Source organism: Anabrus simplex, chromosome 9, assembly GCF_040414725.1.
Source record: "Anabrus simplex isolate iqAnaSimp1 chromosome 9, ASM4041472v1, whole genome shotgun sequence".
Taxonomy (NCBI): Eukaryota; Metazoa; Arthropoda; class Insecta; order Orthoptera; family Tettigoniidae; genus Anabrus; species Anabrus simplex.
This window is the reverse complement of record NC_090273.1, coordinates 108,796,948-108,821,902: the sequence shown is the minus strand read 5'-3', so window position 1 is coordinate 108,821,902 and position 24,955 is coordinate 108,796,948. Positions and strand designations below refer to the sequence as shown.

The window sequence follows — 24,955 nt, the reverse complement described above, 5'->3', positions numbered from 1 at the left end:
GAAGACGGACCTCTATTTAACGTACTCATATATACAGAATATAGAAAAAATGGCAAGGTCTTTGAAATAAAAATTTGGAATGGAGGTCACACTTCAAAGGGAGAAAATCTTCATTGAATTATTTATCACTGATATCGTTATTTTATCGATTACTGGTTGGCTGAATGATCAACGTACTGGCCTTCGGTTCAGAGGGTCCTGGGTTCGATTCCCGGCCGCTTCGGGGATTTTAATCGCTTCTGATTAATTCTTCTGATTACATCCATCCATATAGGTTTGCGTCGGGAAGGGCATTCGACCGTAAAACAGGGACAAATCGACATGTGTGACGCAGTTCGCACCCGCTACCGCACAGGTGTGGGAAAAAGCGGTAGCAAAAGAAGAAAGAAGATCGTCATTTTATCGAGCGAGGAGAGAATATGAAAAAAATAAATCTGAATGATGCGGACACAGTCTTGGAGATGGGGCACAAGATAAAAGATATTAAATTAAAAACAAAATTAATGGAATACAGTTTAATGAAGTCAGGTGATAAAACAGTATCAGATTAGTAAATAAAGTCTTGAAGGAAGTAGGTGAATGGTCAGCGTACTGGCGTACGGCTCAAAAGACCCGGGTTCTATTATTGGCCAGGTAAAAGATTTTTAACTGTGTGTTTGTGTTCATCTTAATACAATTATCTTTTTCTTTACACAAACAATACATCACACTAAAAACCGCTATAGAAACATGTATTAGTGAACATATCTCCTTAGATAAGGTTGCGTCATGAAGATCATCTAGCCGTACAACTGGGCTAATTTTGAAAGAGCCAGGAAGAAGAAAGTTGAAGTATGGGCATACATTTCAAATTACGCAATATCGGGTGGGATCATCTTATTGCTTAAGTAGTTTTGTTCGTGGTACACTATTTTGTATTCAAAATGAACGTATGCTTTTTGGGTAAGAAAATATATTCTATAGATTTTCTTTGATTGCAATTTACAGTTATACTCTCCTACCAAAATACCCAGTAAATTAACTTGTTTCTTTGGGATTCATCCAGGTCTGGCTTACTTTTCCGGATATCCTTTTGAAAGTATTTCTATGTAATTTTTCCAATCGTTTGTTGATGGTCTAACTGGCAGGTATACTAGGACGATGGGATGGGAAAGTTATAGGATCAGGAGGGAATCAGCCATGGTTTAAATTAAGGTACAGACTTGAAGGCCTGATGTAAGACTGGGAAGCGACATAAACATTCTTCAGTGCTACGACGGTAGGGTTCAATTTATCATACCCTCAATGTAAGCTTAGAGTTAAAAAAAAACTCCTTAAATTTAGCTGACACCTAAGTTAACTGAAGAAATTCAATATTTTATATTTCACTTTCAAGACAGTAGCACAAATTTTGTGACTTTCAGATTCTCTATTTCATACCAGTGTATGCATATTAAAAGCTACATTTATATAGAGAATATGTAAGTTGGTGCAAAACACTTTGAGAATATATTCCTAACAAGAAAACAATAGAATGTCCTGAAAAGCTTAGCATCTAAGTTATCAAAAAGTTTATTCTTGCTTTGACCTTTCAATTCAAATTCCTTCATCCTGTCGCAACTGTTCCTTTAAAACAGGCGATGAAATTTTTTTCATCTGATTAATAGTTTTTGTTTGCTGAGTTGATATTTACTGGTTGTTTGCAATAACAAAATCGAAGCACCATTATGTGACAACGACAAGGGGAGAAATACTGATCCGCAGCACATGTATCACTTAGAACGAGAATTCGTTGATATGGTTCATGCAATACTCAACCTTAGGACAATATATTCAGCGAGTGAAATGGCTGATATTCCCTTCATTTATGGTTTCTCACAAGGGGAGAATCTGACTAGTGCCTCATCGATTTTGATAAAATTTTACAGGGACATTCTATATTGAAAATAAGGAGATTCGTGTTTCGGCGTTTTGCTGGACACTCCCTAGGTTTTAAAAATCGGAGTCAAAGTTGACGACAGAAAATTGTATTTTCAATGCTATACACTGAAAGCGTCTAAAAACATATTTTATTTATATAATATGAGGTCCAAAGTTAATAATTTTAGAGTATTAACGTTTTTGAATTTTAATGCTGTGGAAGAGCAAGGTCGGCGTCACAGAACCAATCAGCTCGTCCGTGTTTGATTCTTGGGCGTGGCCTTTTTGTTTTCATTCAATACTTTTTTCGGTGAATGTGATAATATTCTGATAATCAGAATAGTTTTCTTCACCTTTTTTTCAGAGTAAAACATCTTGAGGTGTGATTAACACTCTTTATGTTGTGTTCAAAACTTTTGGGATAAGCTTCTTGTAGAACCCTTCATGAGATGATTTTATTGAAAACACACAAAAAAACCTCTAATGTTATTCATTTTATACCCCATATTATATCAATAAAGCATCTTATGCGGTCTTTCGATGTATAGCTTTGAAAATACGATTATCGGTCATCAAGTTTGATATCGATATTTTTAAAAACTAGGGAGTGTCTAGCGAAACGCCGAAACACGTGTCTCTTTATTTTGAGTATAGAACGTCCCTGGAAAATTTGATCAAAATCGCCGAGGCACATATCAAACCCTCCACTTGTCAGATGGAAATTAATCAAGAGCGCGGGAACTTGATATTGAAAGATACCCCTGACATGAAAGGGAATTCCCACACATTCGCCAACATGTGGAAAGGGCAGGCACATTTTTGACTAATATTTTTAATGTTAGAAGACGGAAATAGGAACAAATTTGTGAACTTGAGGAACAAATTCTAACGTATTTGCCTAATCCTGACGTTTTCAACAGATTGCGCCACGGGAAGTTCGCTCAGAGGATGACACTTTGAATAATGTTTATTTTATTCCACCGAGCTCGATAGCTGCAGTCGCTTAAGTGCGGCCAGTATCCAGTAATCGGTAGATAGTGGGTTTGAGCCCCACTGTCGGCTGCCTTGAAGATAGTTTTCCGTGGTTTCCCACGGCCACGGCCGCTTCCTTCCAGTTCCTAGGCCTTTCCTATCCCATCGTCGCCATAAGACATATCTGTGCCGGTGCGACGTAAAGCAAATAGCAAAAAAAAAAAAAAAAAAATCCAATAATGTGCTTAACCTTATCACTTGAACCATTCATTGTCAACTGTAAAGTAACAAATCTTTCTCAGTACAACGTTCATAATTACAAAGACACCTCCGTACAGGCCATGAAGGCCCTTGGAGGAGTGGAAGGTAAAGGCTTCCACCATTGTTAACGGCGGCATGTGATGGGGTAGATTGGTTAGCTCTACGCCCGGCCACCTTTGCCCCCTGGTACTCATTTTTGGTGTAGGCTGAGTGAACCTCAGGGCTATATGCACCTCCGGAAGTGGAAATCTTGTTTCTTAAATTTAACGACTTCCTGACGGGGATTCGAACCCACGTTCTTCTGGGCGAACCGAGCACGCCTTTACCGCCTCGGCCAGGCAGCCCCTACGTTCATAATTAACTTATTTTAATGATTTGTTGTTAGGAGTACATCCCAAAATTATTTGGCACCAATTTGCATACACTTTGCAAATCAGATAAAACTGAAACAGAATGGAGAATTCAAGGGAAAAGTTAAGGAGTGGTATTGCAAAACTGCTCAAATAATAAAGTCCACAATAAACAATGTAACATATTTATTTTTGTACGACAATAACGTATTAGCCAAATAATACTTTAAAAATAAAACAATACACGGTTTTTTAAATATAATGGATGTATACAAACAGTACCCTCACTATGTACAATTTGCTTCATTTCACGACGCAGCGCCTTGCCACGTACGAATTTGACGTCTTCCGCGCCTACCTGAACCGCGTTCCGAGAAACAAGGAATTTCGTATCCGTCCGTAAGCTTCAGCGAAGTTGTTTTTCGGCAAGCCGCTTCCCGTTGGGGAGACCTGAAAGATTTCAATGCGTCAGTTTCTTTTACGACGACGGTACAATCATCTGGAAAAGACATATTAGAATTTGAACTACTGAACCAAAAGTTAACAGAAATATATTCGTTGCTGCAAAATTTTGAAAGAAATAAAAAATGCATTACTGGTATTAAATTATAACCTTCACACATTTTCAATTAATATTTATAATCAGACACCAGTATTTGAAGTCTACTAGTTTAGAAATTTATTGTGGTAATATTTATGCAATATTATGGTCCTACATAATTTTAGTTCACAAAAGACTGGATTCTCAGAACGGTCGAAAAAGAAACTGACACCTTCGTAAAGGAATACGAAATGGCCTTTCTGAAACATATTTCTTAGATAAAGAGAGCAGCACGTAGAATAAGGCTTAACGATCAGACGCACAAAATAACTTATGTGCGCAGTAATAAAGATCAAAGGAAGTCGTCAAAAGACATTGAAATTTTCATCTAAGAATGAAATATTTCAATAAATTCATTTATATAAGTCATAATGAAACAACGGCATTTTATGGTGTCTCAGATGGGAATGAATGAAGAACGGGTGAACGTTATAATGAAAGATACCGTAACAGGCAAAAACATTCTCACGAATTCGCCAACGTTTGTGTGGGCAAATTTAAAGATCTCATTGAACATAGGCCCTGCGACCTTCTGGTTTGAAAATACTGATTCTCCATAGTCTAATTCCATCGAATGGAAGAAACGGGATTTGAAGAACGTGAGGACTACCATCGTAAAATAATTATTCTAATGAGTATGTATTCCAGAAGTTTGCAAGTAACGGAAGCACTTCAAATTACATCCTACAGTTTTCCTTTTCTTTAGAAATTTCACATTGAGGTACAGAAGGCGGTATTGGTTTACCACACACCTTAATTTTACATTTATCAATAATTGTATAATTATTTATTGAGTTAATAATAATAGTGTGGGGTCCCCGGAGAGGCCTGGTGTAGGTTTTTAGATTTGACTACCGTAGGCGACCTGGGCGTCGTGATGAGGATGAAATGATGATGAAGACGGCACATACATCCAGTCCCCATGTCAGGGGAATTAACCGATTACGGGTAAAATTACCTAGTCTGCCGGGAATCGAACCCGGGACCCCTGTGTCAAAAGGCCAAGACGTTAACCATTTAGCCATGGAGCCGGACATATGAAGTTCAATTCCTTAAATGAAATAATCTTCAATTATCAAGAAGGTAACACAAACCAGTTACAATTTTAATTCCTATTAAATTGTTACATAGTAGAACTGATCATTAAGTTGCGTATTTTTGCAGATACTTAACAAAACAGACTCACATTATTGCCAGTTAACTGTTTTCTTGCTAGTAACATCATTTGAGCTGGCATCCGGGAGATAGTGGGTTCGAACCCTACTGTCGGCAGCCCTGAAAATGGTTTTCCGTGGTTTCCCATTTTCACACCAGGCAAATGCTGGGGCTATACCTTAATTAAGGCCATGGCCGCTTCCTTCCCATTCCTAGGCCTTTCCTATTCCATCGTTGCCATAAGACCTATATGTGTCGGTGCGACGTAAAGCAACTAGCAAAAAAAAAAAAAAAAAGTAACAAATGGATCAAATTCCATATTTGTATTATTTATTTAATCCGGTTAATTTTTCCCTCGCACTCAGCAAGGGATCTCACCTTTACCACCTCAAGGGCAGTGTCCTGAAGCGTGAGAAAATTGGTCGGGGATACAACCGGAAAGGAGGCCCAATACTTCATCCAGGAAGCCTCACCTGCTATGCTGCACAGGAGCTTTGTGGGGATGGCGAGATTTGAAGGGATATGCAAGGAAGGGAGAAGGAAGCGGCCGTAACTTTTAAGTTAGGTACCATTTGCCTGGAGAAAAATTGGGAAACCATGGAAGATTGAGCGGACTACCTTCCAGCACCGTACCACCCTTTCAAATTTCGTGGTGAAGTCGGGAATCGAACCCAAGCTTCCGGGGATGGGAGATAATCACACTAACAACTACATCACAGACGCGTACTAAATTATATATTATTAATAACAAGATAGGACGATCCCTAAGAGTGCTCATAAATGTCCGTTATTTTATACCGACTTTCTCCTTCCTACTGCGAAATAAGTAGCTGACATTCTTTCTTCTATACTATTTGCACCCTGTATACAGTTATAGATAAAAAGAGAGCATTCTTATCTCCACACCAAAAAGGAGAAGGGTAGATGTGATATAAAAACAAGAACAACAGCATCAGCTATGTAGTGTGTACTGGTGGCAGCCTTGCCGGTCGCTACTTCATCATTATTATAATTTCCATATATTCCCTGTCGTCAGAAGCCTGCGGGTCCCCGCCCGGTATGCGTGGTACGGGGCCGGCCCTCGCCCGGAGGGACTAATTACGGTGCACAGAACAGACAGTAGCCTGCCCCTCGCGCTATCAGATGGCGCGGTAATAACGAGACTGCACTCGAACTCGTGCAATTTGTTTTAACCTGCAAACAATGAATGGAGAGATAAAATATAGTGATAAATATCGTGGGAACTGAGGATGGGACACTCAAAGAAGGGAGAAATTTGAAGTTATATGTTAATCTTGATGAATCATTTTAATACCCTTATTGATCTGCCAAGTGGGCAAGAATATGTCCGTCTGATAGCCTGGTAACAGTTCAACCACCCTCCCTACAGAGTAGAGTAGGATTCGGCTTAATAGTGGCTAGTAATGGCTAGCCATGCATCTCTGTATTCGGGAGCATGAGGAGCTTGTCACCACCATCCGCTATCCAGAGAATGGTATTTCCTTTCTCCTACAGTAAGGTGAATGCCGCGACAACTCCTTTATAAACCAGGGACGCACCAACCTCAACTCCTCCGCAAATCACATCTGCGTTACAAAATCTTCCTAGCCTGAGAGACGGCATTACCGTCTAGGAGGCCCACCGTGCCATATCCAGAATTAAAACTTTTAACCACCACCACTATCACCACTTGCGTTTAGTGACTACTACCTCTTTCTGCGTCTGAAAAAGCTCCAGGTTGGCAAACATTTTTAAACGGACGATGATTTAGAAATGGTTTTCCACGCAGGCGAGGATCTACAAGAACGTAAACCATGTTACAACAAATATTTCACCGGGCGAGTTGGCCGTGCGGTTAGGGGCGCGCAGCTGTGAGCTTGCATCCGGGAGATAGTGGGCACGAACCCCACTGTCGGCAGCTCTGAAGATGGTTTTCCGTGGTTTCCCATTTTCATACCAGGACCTTAGTGAAGGCCACGGCCGCTTCGTTCCCATTCCTAGGCCTCCCCTATACCATCGTCGCAGTAAGACCTATCTGTGTCGGTGCGACGAACAGCAAATAGCAAAAAAAAAAAAAAAAAAAAAAGGTTTCAATAAGCATGTACTTAAGTGAAAGTGTACCTGTTGACATGTAGAATGGGCTAAAAATGAAATTAAGCATTGACTTGTAGTGGTTCTAATGACTAATGACTAAGTTTGTCTCGAGAGGTAAGAATTAACATTCATTTTCAAGCCTCTTGTGGCCGTTCCCTTTCTTAATCACCGGGTGAGTTGGCCGTGCGGTTAGGAGCGCATCCGGGAGACAGTGGGTTCTAATCCCACTGTTGGTAGCCCTGAAGATGGTTTACTGTGGTTTTTCCCATTTTCACACCAGGCAAATGCTGGGGCTATACCTTAATTAAGGCCACGGCCGCTTCCTTCCCATTCCTAGGCCTTTCCTATCCCATCGTCGCCATAAGACCTACCTGTGTCGGTGCGACGTAAAGCAAATAGCAAAAAAATACCCTTTCTTAATCTGATTAATTTTAATAAAGGGCGGTTGCCCAGTTGTGGTTGCTCTTAAAACAGCAATCACCACCATCGCTTATGTGGAAATATATCTCAGTGATCTCAGCTACTGTTGATCAGAAATAAATGAAGGTAATTATCGAAATTAGAAGAAGGGAACAACCACTCGAAGAACGGATCATTAAAGGAAGAGTTGTAATTCGAGACGTCTAATAATTATCGCTAAGCCAGAGGAAAGAAAATGTGATGAGCCACAATATTCTAAGCCCCTAAAATCTAATAGTTGTTGTCTTTGAAACGGTTGCATAGTGTTGATATTATAGGGTAAAGGGAGGTATGTTCATGACAAAAGTAAGTTCACGAGAAATCATTGAATAAGTATCATGTGTCCGCTAGAGCGATGAATACCAATGCACCTAGCTAGAGATATCCGGTGAGAGCTAAGGAACTAGTAGTAATGTAAACATGCTTAGTCTTTAGTAGGGAAGTACATGGTACCTCTTCAAAAAGATTTATCGTGATCACAAATATAACTCCCTTTACCCTACATCCTACAGATACAATTTTAATTTTGTCTGTATACTAAATACTTGTGGCAAAATCTTCACCAGAAGGGGTGTATGTACTGAAGCATTGTGCAAAGAAAGCATATTATAATAACAGCCTACTGTTCTGAGAAGAACAACGCAAATCTCCTCATGTTGTTACTGTCTTTTAATCGATGCCTCATTATTTCAAACATGCTCATTCACTCCCTTCCCCCGCTAGCGTGGAGTGACAGAGAGCTTGCGATGCACCCTACAAGCGCGCGCTCGGTACCGTTGGACAAGCTGTTACTAGCTGTGATGTCCATTCATGGATTAGTTTCAGGTATAATTTCAAAGTTAAACACATCCATAAGACGAGCTAACATGTTACTTGAGACAAAAACGTTATACTAATTCCATGTGGCGTTTGATTCCTGATTCTAAATGTATTCATCAAGGCTTGTGATTCCGTATTGTATACATACCACTGAAATATCACACATTGATAGATCTCATCAGTCCAAAGATAATAGGGAAAGAATCATAGAGATATACCCATCCGTTCAAGAGACATGCACTTAATGAGATGATCATAGTACGTTCGACACAGACACGATATCACCCGCACCGACATCTTGTGGCACGTCCCGCTGGTTCAGTGCGACCGTGTTGACGTGGTGATACGGGGCAGACATTGTATTCATTCAATGAATTCCGTCAATAAGTTTGTTATATTTGCTTCATTTGACAAGACCCAGCACGTAGACGTTGTCACGCCTAAATCCTGCGGCCGTGTCATACACCCGATTTCTCTTTCGCCAATTAGGTGTACAAAAGTCGAAGGTCCAGCCCCTTGTAAAGAAGAAACTCAGACAGTAGTCCATCTTCTCAACTGATGCAAACCAGGCCCATGTAAAGAAGAAACTCAGGCAGTAGTCCATTTTTCAATTGATGCAAACGATCTACGTACCTCCGACAGACAAGTGATCCCTGACGTATACATTGTTTCCTTATGCTGTGATTCTTCTCCGCTTCGTGATATCACTGCTGCAGTTACAAATGCTAACCCGTCAACGGCGGATATATATCAATTAGTTGGAAATACATTAACGAAAATGTATTGAAAGTAAGTTACGCGGGGCAAGCCAATATTAACACAGAAAAGTCTCATGCCTATTCCCTGCAACACGCAACATCTCGGTCCTACATCACAATAATTTAACTAATTTACGGGGATGTGATCTGCATAAAGCTTTTAATAAGCCTCTAAAATTGCCTTATACTAAGTATAGTCCATCGCAATTACATCGGATAGTATCAACCTATAATTCCATTTACGAACTACCGTGTCACGTAGCTTCAAGGCATGGCGTCTCATTCACATTCAGGAAGGTACCGTGTGGTAAACAACCACTGCTTCATAGTTAATCATTATTTCAATTTCACATCATTGTGCTTCACTACTTTTACCACTGCAGACTCCTTCATGGTAGAGAAACTTAGATGTCATTATTGCAGCATCTCATGTTCAAGTCTCGGTGACAGTACGCTGACGCGTGTTAAGGTCAGTTTTTACTCATACTGCGAATTTGGTCTCTTGAACCATCTAAGAGAGCATAATTGACAACCGCTGTACTCGACAGTAAGTCAATTGCCATGATGATGATGATGGTGAGGATAATAATAATAATAATAATAATAATAATAATAATAATAATAATAATAATAATAATAATAATAATAATAATAATAATAATAATAATAATATTATATTGGCCTGCAGTTGTTTTAATTTAATGTCCTCTAGGATGCCTGAGTGTTAAGTTCGTTGTTCTGTTTACCTCTACAAGATGGCACAGTAAACTAGATTTCCAAACGCGTCACCAGGGATCTTTTACATGCCGACATCGTACGACATGGAATGTCAAATGGATGCATTCTTTCCCATTCTTCAAAAAACCCAATTACCTCTGCCAGGTTTAAACCCATGATATTGGGAGATGAAGTTCGACACTCCATCCCTGATTCACAGAGGGAATTATCGCCTATGATAATATCAAAATAGGAACGAAATTCCAAATGTTCAGCATACACGAATACACCAATCCTTCTTATATTTACGCTATGTATGTCGTTCTGATATTTCTCCTAATGTATTGGTTACGTTCTTAGCATCCAAAAGACACGTGGCAGTTTGACAACAAATGACTTTAATACTCCATGGGACCTGATAGAACGAGGGGCTTGCTATTTCTTAAATCTCGATAATTTACTGTCTGTCATCTTTGTTTTCTGAAACGTGAACAAGGTAATCTTTGGAACCAAGTGCTATCTTCAAGCACGGTTTAGTCTGGTATAGTGGCCGTTTTGTACCAAAGCAAATTATTCCTCACATGAACTTAACAATCTGTCGTAAACAATGGGGGAACCAATAACCAAAACTACAGATTTTTTGGAAATGAGCATACCGTACCATTTCTTGTTATTCATTTATTTGTTTATTCATTCTTTTGTTCGTTTGTATTTTCTTTATTTCTGTTTTGTTAATTTGCTTATTTGTTTGTTAACATTTTTATTTCTTTGTTTATTTTCTTATTTATTTGTTTCATTATTCGTTCTTTGCTTGTTTGTTTGATGTGTTTCTATTTTCGCTTTGTTTAATTACGTGATATTTATTTGTTTACATTCTTAATTTGTTTGTTCATTTTTGTTTCCTTGTATCTTTATTCGCTTGTTTGTTTCTTATGTCTTTCTATTTTTGTTTATTTTCCGTTTACATTTTTATTTGTTTGTTCGCTTTTTTACCTTTCTTTTTGTTTATTTGTTTCTAATTAGTTCTTTGTTTGTGTGCTTATCTATTTGTGCATTGTTTATTTATTATTTGCATATGTATTTGTTTGTTTGCCTTTTTATTAGTTTTTTGTTTATTTGCTTGTTCAGTTTGTTCGTTTATGTTTATTTCTTGTTTATTTCTTTGTTTGTTTATTCGTTTATTTGATTGTTTGTTTAAAGGTCAGTTCTGTAGATCAAAACACAAATCTCTTCTGAGACCATCCAAAGGGTTTAAAATAGAATTTTCTTTACATTACGTTAATTAAACAGTTGCTTAAATGTTTATACAAATGAATAAAAGATTAGATGTTACTTAGTTTGTTACAGTTTGTGCTTCGAACAGATTAGTTTAACTTCCAGACAAAAGATATTGTGTACTCTTTCACTAGGAACCGGGTCTTAGGAGCATGACAAAAAGCAACCTTCATAATAACTACTGAAGGTCTTTCGACGTTCTACAAGATCATCATCACCAGGCTAGTGCTTTATGAAGCTTTGCTTCAACCCTACAATTACGAGATCATTCACCATCAGGCGGCTCACAACTCAGCAGTGATGGAGGCAAAGCAATCACTCTCTTAAGAGACACGTGCCTCAGGGCAGGCTCCTCATTCTGATCGAAAGCTGAAAATGGTTATCCTTGCTACTGTAAAAATACAAAAGTCCTAATGTTAGGACATTTAACATGGAGATGCAAGGCTGTAACATCAATTAGCCTCCAGGAAATTGTAACCACCTTATCATGAGGTGCAGTAGAATAGAACTAAACTATTCATTGATATCTTAGCAAAGCGCTCTCTTGGGCAGACAGGCAGACAAGCATGGAGCTATCAATGGAACCAATCTTAAGGGGGTTTTTCACTGGCAGTAATTTCGTATTTAGATGAGCTGGAAGGAGCGAATGGCTCGCCTCATGTCCAGAGGACAAAAATAAAAGTAAGACAGGAGAGTAGAGCTACTGCCATCCGCACTCTTATTATTGACTACCCAAGCTATGATTCTTGTCTTCAAGGTTGGCATCTTAACGAGCGAACTGAGAGAGTGGACGACGCTTTTTGTTAGCCAAATGGAAGACAAATTTCCCTCCTCCTCCTCCGCCTCCTTCCTTCACTAACTCTCTTGCACTGTTTTCTATTCTTTACTTCTTCTATCTACTTCTCAATAACCAATTAGTGAACCGACCCGAACTCGGACCTTTAAGTCTTAATACCAGACAATGTATTCCACATCCTCTTCCATTTCCCGGGCTGTTCGGCCAATTCTTGTGAATTGTCTCGAAATCTATTACTGGCCACTTGTAATTTGATGACAGAAATTGTAATCAGAACTTATCTACGTGAAATAATCTAGAAATTCTCCGTTTCAAAGATAAAATGACATTAATTACCAAATCCTTGGATACAGATGAAATTATGACCACCGATTACGACAAATAGTTGTATGTCAGAGGACATTCAGTTACATTCTTCTGGTGATTACTATTAATAAACTTTAGAGCCCAAAGGTTGGCTGGCAGCAGATCTTCAAAGGTTCTGGTTTTAGCCATTATCTTCAGTTCTACATACCTGTAGGACTGGCATCCCACCTCCTCCATTAGTTAACCAACATATTCCAGTCTAGGCCTTCCCACAATTCCTTCCACAGAGCCTTCCAGGATGAAGGTTAGTAAACTCTGATGCCTGGTGATTAGCTGACACAAATGTATTGCAGATTTTATTCCTCTTCTTCTTCTTTTTCATTCTTACTAACCTTTTTCTAAATACATGAGATGGGATCGGAACCATATTTGGATTAAGCCGAGTTTTACGATCGGATACTATTCCTGAGTCAACCTTAAATGAAGGAATGTGTTCACTATGACGTAATGGCTTGAGGTGTGATGTGTTACATATGAAGATGTGTATTAAGACACCTAGAATTAATCATAAACAGTTAAAAATGCACACCCTGGCGGGAATCGAAGCCGGGATTCTCTGAGCCCACGGTTAAATAGTGGTAAAAAACAGACTCGTACGACAATATGTTCTAAGATTTTAGTGTCCGTAGTCTTTTGGGGTGTAAACCTGGTAATCTTCTTTTAATAGATTACATTCCAATAGCATCAAAATATTCAAACAAGTGTAGTTAAAATGTGCCTTGGCATAGAAGTCAAACATGTTTTGTACGAATTTTATGAACTGAATTCGGGATATAGTGGGTTTGAACTCAACTGTCGGCAGCCCTGAAGATGGTTTTACGTAGTTTCCCAGGCTGTACCTTAACTAAGGCCACGGGCGCTTTCTTCCCACTTCTAGCCCTTTCCTGTCCCATCGTCGCCATAAGACCTATCTGTGCCGGTGCGGCGTAAAGCAGCGTGTAATAATAATAATAATAATAATAATAATAATAATAATAATAATAATAATAATAATAATAATAATAAATTATCCAGCCAAAACCTTTATTACAAACTATTATCAGTTTGGATCAATAGTTAGAATAATATAAAACTAGAGACGTTTTAAAATTGTATAAACATTTTGGAATTACCCGGAGGTTCGGGGTTCGATTCCCGGCCAGGTCAGGGATTTTTACCTGGGTCTGAGGGCTGGTTCGAAGTCCACTCAGCCTGCCATGATTACAACTGAGGAGCTATCTGACGGTGGTATAACGGCTCCGGTCTGGAAAGACGAGAATTACGGCCGAGAAGATTCGTCCTGCCCATCACACGACACACCGTAATCTTCAGGCCACGGGCTGAGCAGGGGTCGCTTACTAAGGCCCTTCGGAGATGTTGCGCCATGGGATTTGCAAGAAAAATATCTAGTACGTGATTTCCTTAATAATGATAAGATTGCCTCGTCTTGTATCGTGGCATCGTTGAGAGGAATATAAATTCATGAAATCTTTCCACTCCAATTAGGAAGCGTGGATAGATAAGAAGATACAAATTCAGTTATGGTAGCTAAGAAATTTACTCCGTAAATCTCCTCAACTGAGGCAGAATGTGTGAAGCTAGAGGGGTAAGCATGACTGACCGCGAAGGACCATGTTGGTCAGAGAACAACAGGAAACTAGCTATTGTCCAGCCAGATGAATCACACGCCATTACTTGCACAGCTTCATACAGGAGATATAAAGAGTTCCCTTTGTTCACCTATCTGAGAACTCATCACAACTTCCGTGCGCGAGGGGTACTTCTTATTGCATTTCAGACACTGAACTTAGCTGCTGTAACACACACACTCAAACGCCTTCACTAAACGTTCTTCTGTTCGCTAAGAAGCTCAACGATAGCGAGAAAAAAATGAAATATCTGAACGTTATTTTATTTCAGTTTCCTTCTCTGGACTTTTTATTTTTGATGATGATGATGATGATGATGATGATGATGATGCTTGTTGTTTAAAGGGGCCTAACATCTAAGATCATCGGCTTTTCATTTTTACTAATTTATTCGGGTCAGCACTTGCCGTGGATTTGATCCTGATCTTTGACCGGATTTCCTTCCTGACATCAACACCATGTGGAGGGATATGTTCACCACGATTTTGTGTTTCTGTGGTGGATGGCACTGTGGTGTGTTGTTTGTAGACGAAGGGAAGTTTATAAATGCGAACACAAACACTTAGACTCCGAGTTAAATTACCCTTCTCGGTCTGGAATCGAACACGGGGCCCTCGGAGCCGATGGCTAGTACACTGACCATTCAGTCATGGATCCCTACGCTATCTTGTTTCAACCACTGTCGTAAATGTTTGACACCGTCGTTGAAGATACAAAACTTGGTATGTTAAAATGCTCTTCCTAACCATTACTTTTCTTAAAACTGGTCACGCCAATGTCTGTTGTGTTCATTTTCCTATGCATGTGTGTAAAGAAAATTGAATCTTACCGTATTGCACTAAAGACTTATTCATGGACTTATTTATGGTTCATTTTCCTTTACACATAAACCAAAGCAAAGTCACCTCCGCCCAGGCCAGGAAGGCCCTTGGAGGAGTGGAAGGTAAAGGCTTTCACCATTGTTAACCTCTGCACGTGATGGGATAGAGTGGTTAGCTTTACGCCCGGCCGTCTTTGCCCCCAAGGAATTAACCTGGTACTCATTTTTGGTTGTGGCTGAGTGAGCCTCAGGGCCATATGCACCTCCGGAAGTGGAAATCTGGTTTCTTAAATTTAACGACTTTCTGACGGGGATTCGAACCCACGTCTTTCCGAGCGAACCGAGTACGCCTTTACCGCCTCGGCCAGGCAGCCCCTTTCCTTTACACGTAAGCATATGCAAATGAACACAGGAAACATTGTTCTGATGGACTTCATATTCATATGGGGCTCGGAGAAGTGACAAGTGTTAAGGATAATAATGGATAGGAAGATCATTGTGACTTACGAGGTTTTGGTTCATCACTGACGGTGTGTAGATGGTGATTATAATAATATCGTTTTTAAATATTATTCTCGTTACCAAAACTGCCTTCTTATTGTATTTCAGACATATCGTCATGTCATATTTTTAAGAAGACTTGAATTGTCGAATCTTCCCAAAGTCAAAATGATTGAAAGGATGACTCACTGAATATTCTATCTTTATTCATTTTAACCTAATTTTTATCAAATTATGTGAGACACATTAATGAAGACTACTTTTAAAAAATAAACATTTTGTTTAAAATGAGAAATTGCTATTCTAAATTATGCTCATTTATTCCGAAAGAGTGGCCCTTTTTCCAAAATCCTGCCGGTGTACCGTTATTTTGTTTTCTGATGTGAAACTTGTTTGTTAATTTTAGGAAGATTACATGAATAATTTTCAGTTTTTCTGTTATTAATTGCAATTATTTACTGTATGCCAAATAATATTTTTAAATAATAAGTGGCTTCGTATCTTAAAAACAGCTTAGTTTTCGAGTGTTGACCCAAGATATTTCTGAAATTTTTCAGCCAGCTTCAAAATGGATTCTTAAGTTTTGAACAGCACGTTTGTGTGACATTTGCAGCTAATCGGGTTAAAAGTTGTTTGTTGAATCAAACTGACTTCTAGAAAAAAGTTGCTTTAGAGAAGAACAAAGGTAGTTAGGGAGACCAAGACGGCAATGGTTAGACTCGGTTTCTAACGATTTAAAAATAAAAGGTATAGAACTAAATGAGGCCACAGCACTAGTTGCAAATAGAGGACTAATAATAATAATAATAATTTTGTGTGGCTATTATTAGCCGATTGCAGCCCTTATAAGGAAGACCCTCCGATGAGGGTGGGCGGCATCTGCCATGTATAGGTAACTGCGTGTTATTGTGGTGGAGGTTAGTGTTATGTGCGGTGTGCCAGTTGCAGGGATGTTGGGGACATCACAAACACCCAGCCCCCGGGCCATTGGAATTAATCAATTAAGGTTAAATTTCCCGACCCGGCCGGGAATCGAACCCGGGACCCTCTGAACCGAAGGCCAGTACGCTGACCATTCAGCCAACGAGTCGGACTAACAGAGGACTGTGGCGACGTTTAGTAAATTCACAGAGGCTTGCAGACTGAACGCTGAAATGCATAACGATCTATAATGATAATGTATGTGTGTATAATAATAATAATAATAATAATAATAATAATAATAATAAAAATAATAATAATAATAATAATAATAATATGAATAGGGAGAAGTAGTTGAAGCAGGAGAAGAAGAATAAATGCAAGTCCATTGCCATAGAGGTTAACTCGCCGTCATGTCAAACAGTTCGACAGCTGAGGCCACTAATGCAGCACAATGAGTAATAAAGAGAAAGAAGTACCGCTGCCACTTCATTCTAACAACGAAATGTACATTACAATACAAAAAACTTGTAAGTAGTTGATTCTGAAAGGTGTCAGACTTGATCTATAGAAGATCACGATCTACAACTCTTATGAATTCTAATTAGTTTCGATTCACTTTCATTTCATTCCTTTTTTAAATTCATTGTAATTATTAATTAACTTTTGTTAGTACTTTGGAAGTTTTCTTCTTCGGCTCTCCGGTTCCTCCAGTATTTAATCATGACCTTATCAACCTGCCGTGAGTAAATCTGTAACTTAATAAACTGTTTATTTCATTAGAATACAACATTCTGTTTATATAAGGATGTGAAACACAAACAGGTAATAACGACCACACCATCTGTAGCTCAGTGGTACAGTGTCAGCGTCCGGATTCGAAGAACGCTGGTTCAAACTCGAGACTTGGACCTTAATTCTCTACTCTCCAGCGAACTATGTTTTGGTTAATCTTGACAGAGAACTCTAGACGAAGACATGAGGAAGCGTTAATTTCTAATTGCTGAATGCGTTTTACTCGATAATGGTTACAATAATTAAAATGAAAAGAATGAGTCCGCCTCTGTGGTGTAATGGTTAGTGTGATTGGCTGCCACCCCCGGAGGCCCGGGTTCGATTCCCGCCTCTGCCACGAAATTTGAAAAGTTGTACGAGGGATGGAACGGGGTCCACTCAGCCTCCCGAGGTCAACTGAGTAGAGGTGGGTTCGATCCTCACCTCAGTCATCCTCGAAGTGATTTTCTGTGGTTTCCCAGTTCTCCTCCAGGCAAATACCGGGATGGTACCTAACTTAAGGTCACAGCCGCTTCCTTCCCTCTTCCTTGTCTATCCCTTCCAGTCTTCTCATCCCCCGCAAGGCCCCTGTTCAGCATAGCAGGTGAGGCCGCCTGGGCGAAGCACTGGTCATCCTTCCCAGTTGTATCTCCTGACCCGGAGTCTGATGCTCCAGGACACTTCCCTTGAGGCGAGTAGAGGTAGGATCCCTCGCTGAGTCCGAGCAAAAAACCAACCCTGGAGGGTAAGTAGATTAAGAAGAGGAAGAAAAATGAAGTGGCTTGTGGAATACGGAGAGGTCTGGTGCAGGCCTTTTGATTTGACGCCAGTAGGTGACCTGCGCGTCGTGATGAGGATGAAATGATGTTCAAGACGGCACATACACCAGTTCCCGTGACAGGGGAAATAACCAATAATGGTTAAAATTCCCGACCCTGCCGGGAATAGAGCCCGGGATCCCTGTGACCAAAGGCCAGCACGCTAACCACTCAGCCATGAAGCTGGACAAAAGTAAATTCGTGTCCTCATCCTGAGGTTGTGCAGCTTTTTTCAGACACACCCCCATTGGAGGTGAGCTGCATGTACCATTTCAACCACATACTAGCCCTCCTGCCAATCTTAAATTCCTGGCAGTACCGCGAATCGAACCCGACCCCTCGAGGACGGCAACTAACAAAACTAATCTGCATGGAGTGACATGGATTTGAACCAAGGAATCCAGCGGTGAGAGGAGAGCGCGCTGCCGCCTGATCCACGGAGGCTTTTAATAAGTACAATAATATAATTTCTTATTAATATAATTTCTTATTACTTAATTCCAGAATGGAAAATATCCAAACGAACGCATCACGGTTTGTTCTGGGTGATTTCCAACAAACCGGGAGTGTTATGAAAACGATACAATCTTTTTGAACTGGGAAGAGTTCGAAGTGACAAGACGAGCTACTCGACTAAGTGGTACGTTCCGAGATGTCGATCGAGAGATGGCGTGGAATGAGGTTAGAAAAATAAGGTTGAAAGGAAAGATATGAAGATAAATTTGGAATTCCTGAGGAGAAACTTGTGTGAATGTTCGTTAATAGGAAGAAGAATTCCTCGTTGCACCTCGAAATACCGTTATGTGACAATGTTGAGGCGTGAAATACTGACCCGCAGCACATGTATCACTTATAAAGAAAATTCGTTGATATAGTTCATGCAATAAACCTTGGATGACAGAACCTTTCTGGTCTGTGTTATAAGATGAAATATTATCACATAGCGTTTTTTCTAGGCGCAATCACGATTAGGGATTGGAATAATTTACCATTGTAGATGTTTAATAAACTACTGTAACTTCTTTATCATTATTTAATAAAAAAGAAAAAAATAGGTAATAATAGACGACCTGGGGTCATACATGAATGAATGAAGCCATCGGAATTAACCAATTTCCACTCAGGCCGGGAATCGAATCCTGAACTCTCTGGGCCAGAGATCAGCATGCTAACCATTTAACCATGGAGCCGGACAGAAAAAATGGGTGATCTATTACCTGGACGACAGAGCTAAATGCAGATCAGTCGTAAATGAAGTGACATTATTATTATTCTTTGCGGATAACAGATTACGCACGGTTCACGGAGTATGAAGCGACTCTACATTTAAACAGTACGTCAAGCAGTACGTCAGACCATCACACATAGCGTTCAAGAGTGCAGCATCATGACATGTCGAGGTGACATCATGGCCTTCTATGTGTTTTGTACAGAATCGATTGAATGGATAGAGAATCTACGTCTTTAATAATTGATTTCCTTGTGTTTATAATGTAATGTAGCATAAATAGGATGATTGCTAAGTTAATTAATTAATTAATTAATTAATTAATTAATACATTTTGAGGATGTGATCCAGTGGCGGATTTTGTGGGGAGATGGTGCAGGCTAGTGTTCCCTGAAAAATATCGCAAAATACATTTTTAAAACACAGAGGCAGAATTTAGGAGGAGGAAACCTCATATTATTATGTTGAAACATTTTTTGTTCTGATGAAGTCGATGGTCAGGCAGTAAAATAATTCCCATCTATAACGAGAATACCACGATGTTGCATCACATTGTCCATAAGAAAGGTGTAAGGGGCAACGGTAGTCAGTTTTGTAAGTTATTTCCCTGTTACCGTGACAACATATGCTCAACCAATAAGCAATATGAAATCTCATGAGGATGCACAAGGGATAGAAGTGATCAAAATAGGACAGTTTAATAGAATAATCCCCATGGTAATTGAGGAATGTAAATATTCTGATCATTTAAGATACCATGGTGATTTTAAGCTTCATGAGAGATCGACAAAGCAGCGAGAACTATTTTTAAATCATTAAACATCTCTAATAATTGCCTATAGGCTATAATATGTATGACTGACGTGTTTTTTTCCTACATAGTGCTTCATATTTCATTGAACCCCATCGAATATTCATCACGTTGTATTGAGTAGACATTGGAATGGCAACAGTTCGATACCTGAGAATATTATTTGTTATATGTGATTTTATTGGAAATGGTTTCAAAGTAATTATTACGAAATATCCTTTGCTGAAGATCGATATTAATATTGCTGAAGATATTAATATTTTTGTAAAAAAAAATGAAGATTCTCTTAGAGGAACTATTGTATAATCTTAACAGTAAATCAAGTGAGGTCTAACATTATTGGATTACACACGATGCATGATAGTGAGAGGCTTTTTATGTAACACTGAAGTTTACACTATGTCATAATGAACGGTGTGCGTTAATTTTTTTGTTTCTCTCATTTCAGTAGGGATGATGTACAATGTTATTATCTGTACAAAGTTACACTTCTTACGGATTAAGTATATAGGGAAATTTCTTTGATGTAAAACATGTGGTTGTTGAAGTGGTAGTAGACCACAGAGGAGCCTGCAAGAAGATTATTAGGCGAGGAAGGCCTTAATGCTAGAGATGTGCTATAGCAGATGATTCATCCCCCATGTGTTCCAGTTGATCGGACTCGATCGTTCTCCGGTAGCGATTATAATGATGAAAAGACACGGCTGGGGCAATATGCACAAGTAAACGTACTCATTACTCAAGTCCAGAGCAGGGAAAATGACCGTCTTTAGACTAATCTACAAGCAGCTCAATCGTATTAAGCTACTGCCCGTTCAATCAGCTCTGTTCACAGCAAGCCTTTATTATAGACGGGTGTGAGCCAATCCAACCATTTATTTTCTGTTGCTTCGGGATATGGAAACTTTTACCACAAAGTTCTTGGGTATTAATTCTTAAATGACCATGCGAGTTGGCCGTGCGGTTGAAGGCGCGCAGCTGTGACCTTGCATCCGATAGGTAGTGGGCTCGAGATCCAATGTCGACAGCTCTTAAAATGGTTTTCCGTGGTTTCTCATTTTCACGCCAGGCAAATGCTGAGGATGTACCTTAATTGAGACCACGGCCGCTTCCTTCCCATTCCTAGGCCTTTCCTATCCCATCGTCACCATAAGACCTATCTTTGTCAGTGCGACGTAAAATCAAATTGTAAAAGAATCCCTAAATGGGCAATGTTTTATTTATTTTCATTTCATATTATAATTTTTTATCACTTCGAAGTCAAAATCAATACCTGAGAGAACAGTTTTCTGAAACAATTCAGTTTTGAACGTTCGCTAGTAAGGTCCTATCATCTTCTTTTCCTACCGCTTATCCCACACCTGTAGGGTCGCGGGTACGAACTGCGTCGCACATATGGATTTGACCCTGTTTTACGGCCGGATGGCCTTCCTGACGCCAACCCTTCATGGAGGGATGTAATCACTACTGCGTGTTTCTGAGGTGGTTATTAGTGTGGTCTGTTGTCTGAATATGAAGAGGAGAGTGATGGGACGGACACAAACACCCAGTCTCCGAGCCAGAAGAATTAATCAGAAGCGATTGAAATCGCCGATCCGGCCGGGAATCGAACCCAGGACCCTCTGAACCGAAGGGCAGTACGCTGAACTTTCAGCCAACGAGTCGGACAGTAAGGTCCTGTCATTTTTGTTATCAGTCCCGTTTCATGATTCGAGGTCGAAGATGAGGTGAGATGAATTTATATGGCGTGTTTTTACGGCCCGATACCCTTCTTGATAACAACCTTAGTTGAGGAGCTGACGGAGATGAAACGAATGGTGGTGAATGAAACTAGGTAAGGAGGTGGAAGGAATCGGCTGTGGCCTATGAATAGGAACTGTCCCAGCATTTGCTTAGAAGTGAAAAGCTTTCTTAGGACAGTCGACTGTGAGGTTCGAGCCCACGCCCGGCCAATCTATTCGGAGTTCAATATTGTGCAAGTAAAATCAAAGACTTCTCATATGTGCTGCGGGTCAGTATTTCTCCGACAATATCGTAACATAGAGGTTTTCGCAGGCGCAACGACGATACATGCAAAAGTGTACAATTAGGTACAGAAGCTACCACCATTCTTTAGTCTCGGGGAACGTCCGCACTCTGAGATAAACAACTTTTTAGTATTGATTTTACCTTCACTGTTTAAACTGTACACTTCACTCAAACGAATTAGTATGGGAAATCTTGAACTATTTTTTGTCTGTCTAAATTGTATATTTTTCGCATGTATGAAGGTGTACTCCTCACACAAGGACAGCTTGCAGGTTATCTGTTTTTCATTCCACAATGGTCACTGGTCGCTATTTACCACCTAAGAAAAAGAAATTGTTCTCCTAATCGAAGCAGATATACCTTAATTCATACAATGCACTAGAGAGTCAGATCATGGCACGTCGTATCTCTTGTCTTTCTAAACATTTTATATAGCTCGGAGGTATTGAAGGAACTTACCCAGATACTGAAAGACATTCTAAAATTATTCTACGTGAGATGATGTGTTGCTTGTCTCGAACTAAAAAATATTTAGTCAGAAAATTGGTACTTTGAATAATATTTATTTCACTGTGTATACTTTGTATGATCGCAAAATTTTAACAGTCTGCTATTTTGTCGTTCCCCTTCTTAAAAGTATAATGTTTAATGTACTTTTAGAGAGAAAGTGCTGGAAATACAAACAATTTGACAATTTATATTCGACTGTTCAGACCATATGGTTAGTAATATATTGCAGAAACACTATCTGGCCAAATGTATCCAGACAACTCTGCTTTGTTTTTTGGAATGTACTACGAGGTCTTTGTCAGGTATAAAATGAAGCATATTAAGACAGAATGCAATTTAACAGTGAAGTCACTGACTTTCAGTGCGGTGTAATAGGTTAGCACTTTATTTGATCGATTTATTCGATCAGCTGCTAGTTGTAATCGTGGAAGGGTTCGCTAAAAGTAAAAAAAATGGACGTCAACGAACATGTAAACAGACATAATAACGAAGATGGAGTACTGAGGTGAACAGTAAAACAAAATGACTAGGAATTAGAGAAGACATTGAATTCCGAGAGGCAAAATGTCTCTGGGAACAACATCAGTACCGATATTGTTCCTTGAGTGCTGTCCAAATTAGGATTCAATTGGCAGACTGATATACATCAGCTGAATTTTAATTGGAAGAACGTAAAATATCCGTGCAATATCGTAAAACACGATTTCATTTAACTCCAAATATCAGTACAATATTGGATAAAACGACATAATCCGACTGCTGAACGGGGAAGACAGGTTCTTGCTGAATTCTCTGGCTGTCTGACAGACAGGCCTAGGGATGGACAATATAAGATGAATTCCATCTTCTTGAACATGGTAAACAAATGTAAAATATGGTGAAAGAGAAGTTCTGGTTTGAACTTATTTTGAAGGTGTGAACTAGATCCTGTATTATGACTGGGAGAACTCTTGTCGAACAGTACCCAAACAATCAAAGCAATCCTAATTTTCAAATTGTGCTAAGAATGCAGTGCAAGCAATTTCCTGTTCCAACACAACAATGCTCCGCCCATAAATTGGCGTCCCTCTAGGAAAGCTTTGATGACACAAGTGTTCAAAAAATTTCACAGACTCCTGAACACTACAAATCATTTTTGGGATGTACTGGAACTATGACTTCCTGGCCACAACATCAAATATCTGCACTTCACCTCATACATACTTCTGTGGTAAACGGAGAGAATTTTCTGCAGAATTGTACCATAACCTAGCAGACAGCCTTCCGTAAAATGCGGAAGCTTTCCCAGGAGCAGAATATGGATTCACACCATATTAATTCAAATTGTAGAGGAATACGTAGTGTATCAGACTGTGTCGGGGCACTTTTGGCCAGATAATGTATCTAACAGCTGCTAGTTAAATAAAAGGAAGTCACTCTACCTGTATGCAGGAACAGATGATTCTTGAGGTTCGTATGTTTGCTGAAACCACGATTACAGATATGGCACTTGAATGGCCACGAACCATTGTGCACGTACATATGAGACTTGAGATCTCCGGGGGTTGGGAAGGACTTGGAACACAGACCGCACTTGTGGGGTTTCTCCTGTAACACAGAGAGTGACAAACAGTGTTAGCCGAATATTACCGACAATGATGAGCTTTACATTCAAAGTTATGTTTAAAACAGAATGGTATATTTATATCACAATAAATTTTGATGTTCAAGAGTAGAGTCCCAAACTGTTGAAATCACATACCGGTAACACAAAATGTATACCAGAAACTGACGTTATTTGGTATTCAGTGTCAATATTTTACATTTTACGGAATCAAAGTGGCTTTCACTACATATCAGTGTTGAAGAAACAAAACCTCGAATGTCGAAATTCTCTATGCACGTGTGTAAAGGAAAATGAATCTTACCGTACCGCACTCTGGGAATGTATGTTTGTATTACTTATTTGGGCATTCCTGCAATATAAAATACTGAAGGTTAATTTTCCATTACAGTGTACAACAGGAAAATGAACACAATGAAAACTGTTTTGATGGACTGCATATCCAAATGTGGCTGGGAGGCATGACAAGTCTTAAGGATAACAGTAGATAGGAAGAGCATGGTGACATGCAAGGTATTGTTTCTTCACTGATGGTATATTATGGTAAATTATAGCTACCAAGTAACCTAGTACTCATTTTCTTTTTGGTGTAGGATGAATGATCCTCGGGGCTATGTGCCCTAATCGAACCCACATCCTTTAGTTGAACTTAACAAGCCTTTGCCGCATCGGATAGATGGTGGATCTGTTGAGGATCCAACCAGCCTTTGGGCTGAAGACTCAACAGACACACACGCACAGGCATGTTGAATGATCGTGATATATGTAATGACATACAGTAAATAAATAAA

The 24,955-nt window shown here is 39.4% G+C and overlaps 1 protein-coding gene across 1 annotated transcript in view; it reads right to left on the bottom strand.

Moving 5' to 3' along the window:
- LOC136881067 (zinc finger protein 177) overlaps positions 1–24,955 on the bottom strand; it is a 537,788-nt gene that overhangs the window by 146,567 nt on the left and 366,266 nt on the right. Inside the window, exon 6 of the mRNA XM_067153676.2 lies at positions 23,983–24,148. Within this exon, the coding sequence (XP_067009777.2) occupies positions 23,983–24,148 (166 nt within the window). The remainder of the gene's footprint in view (positions 1–23,982; positions 24,149–24,955) is intronic.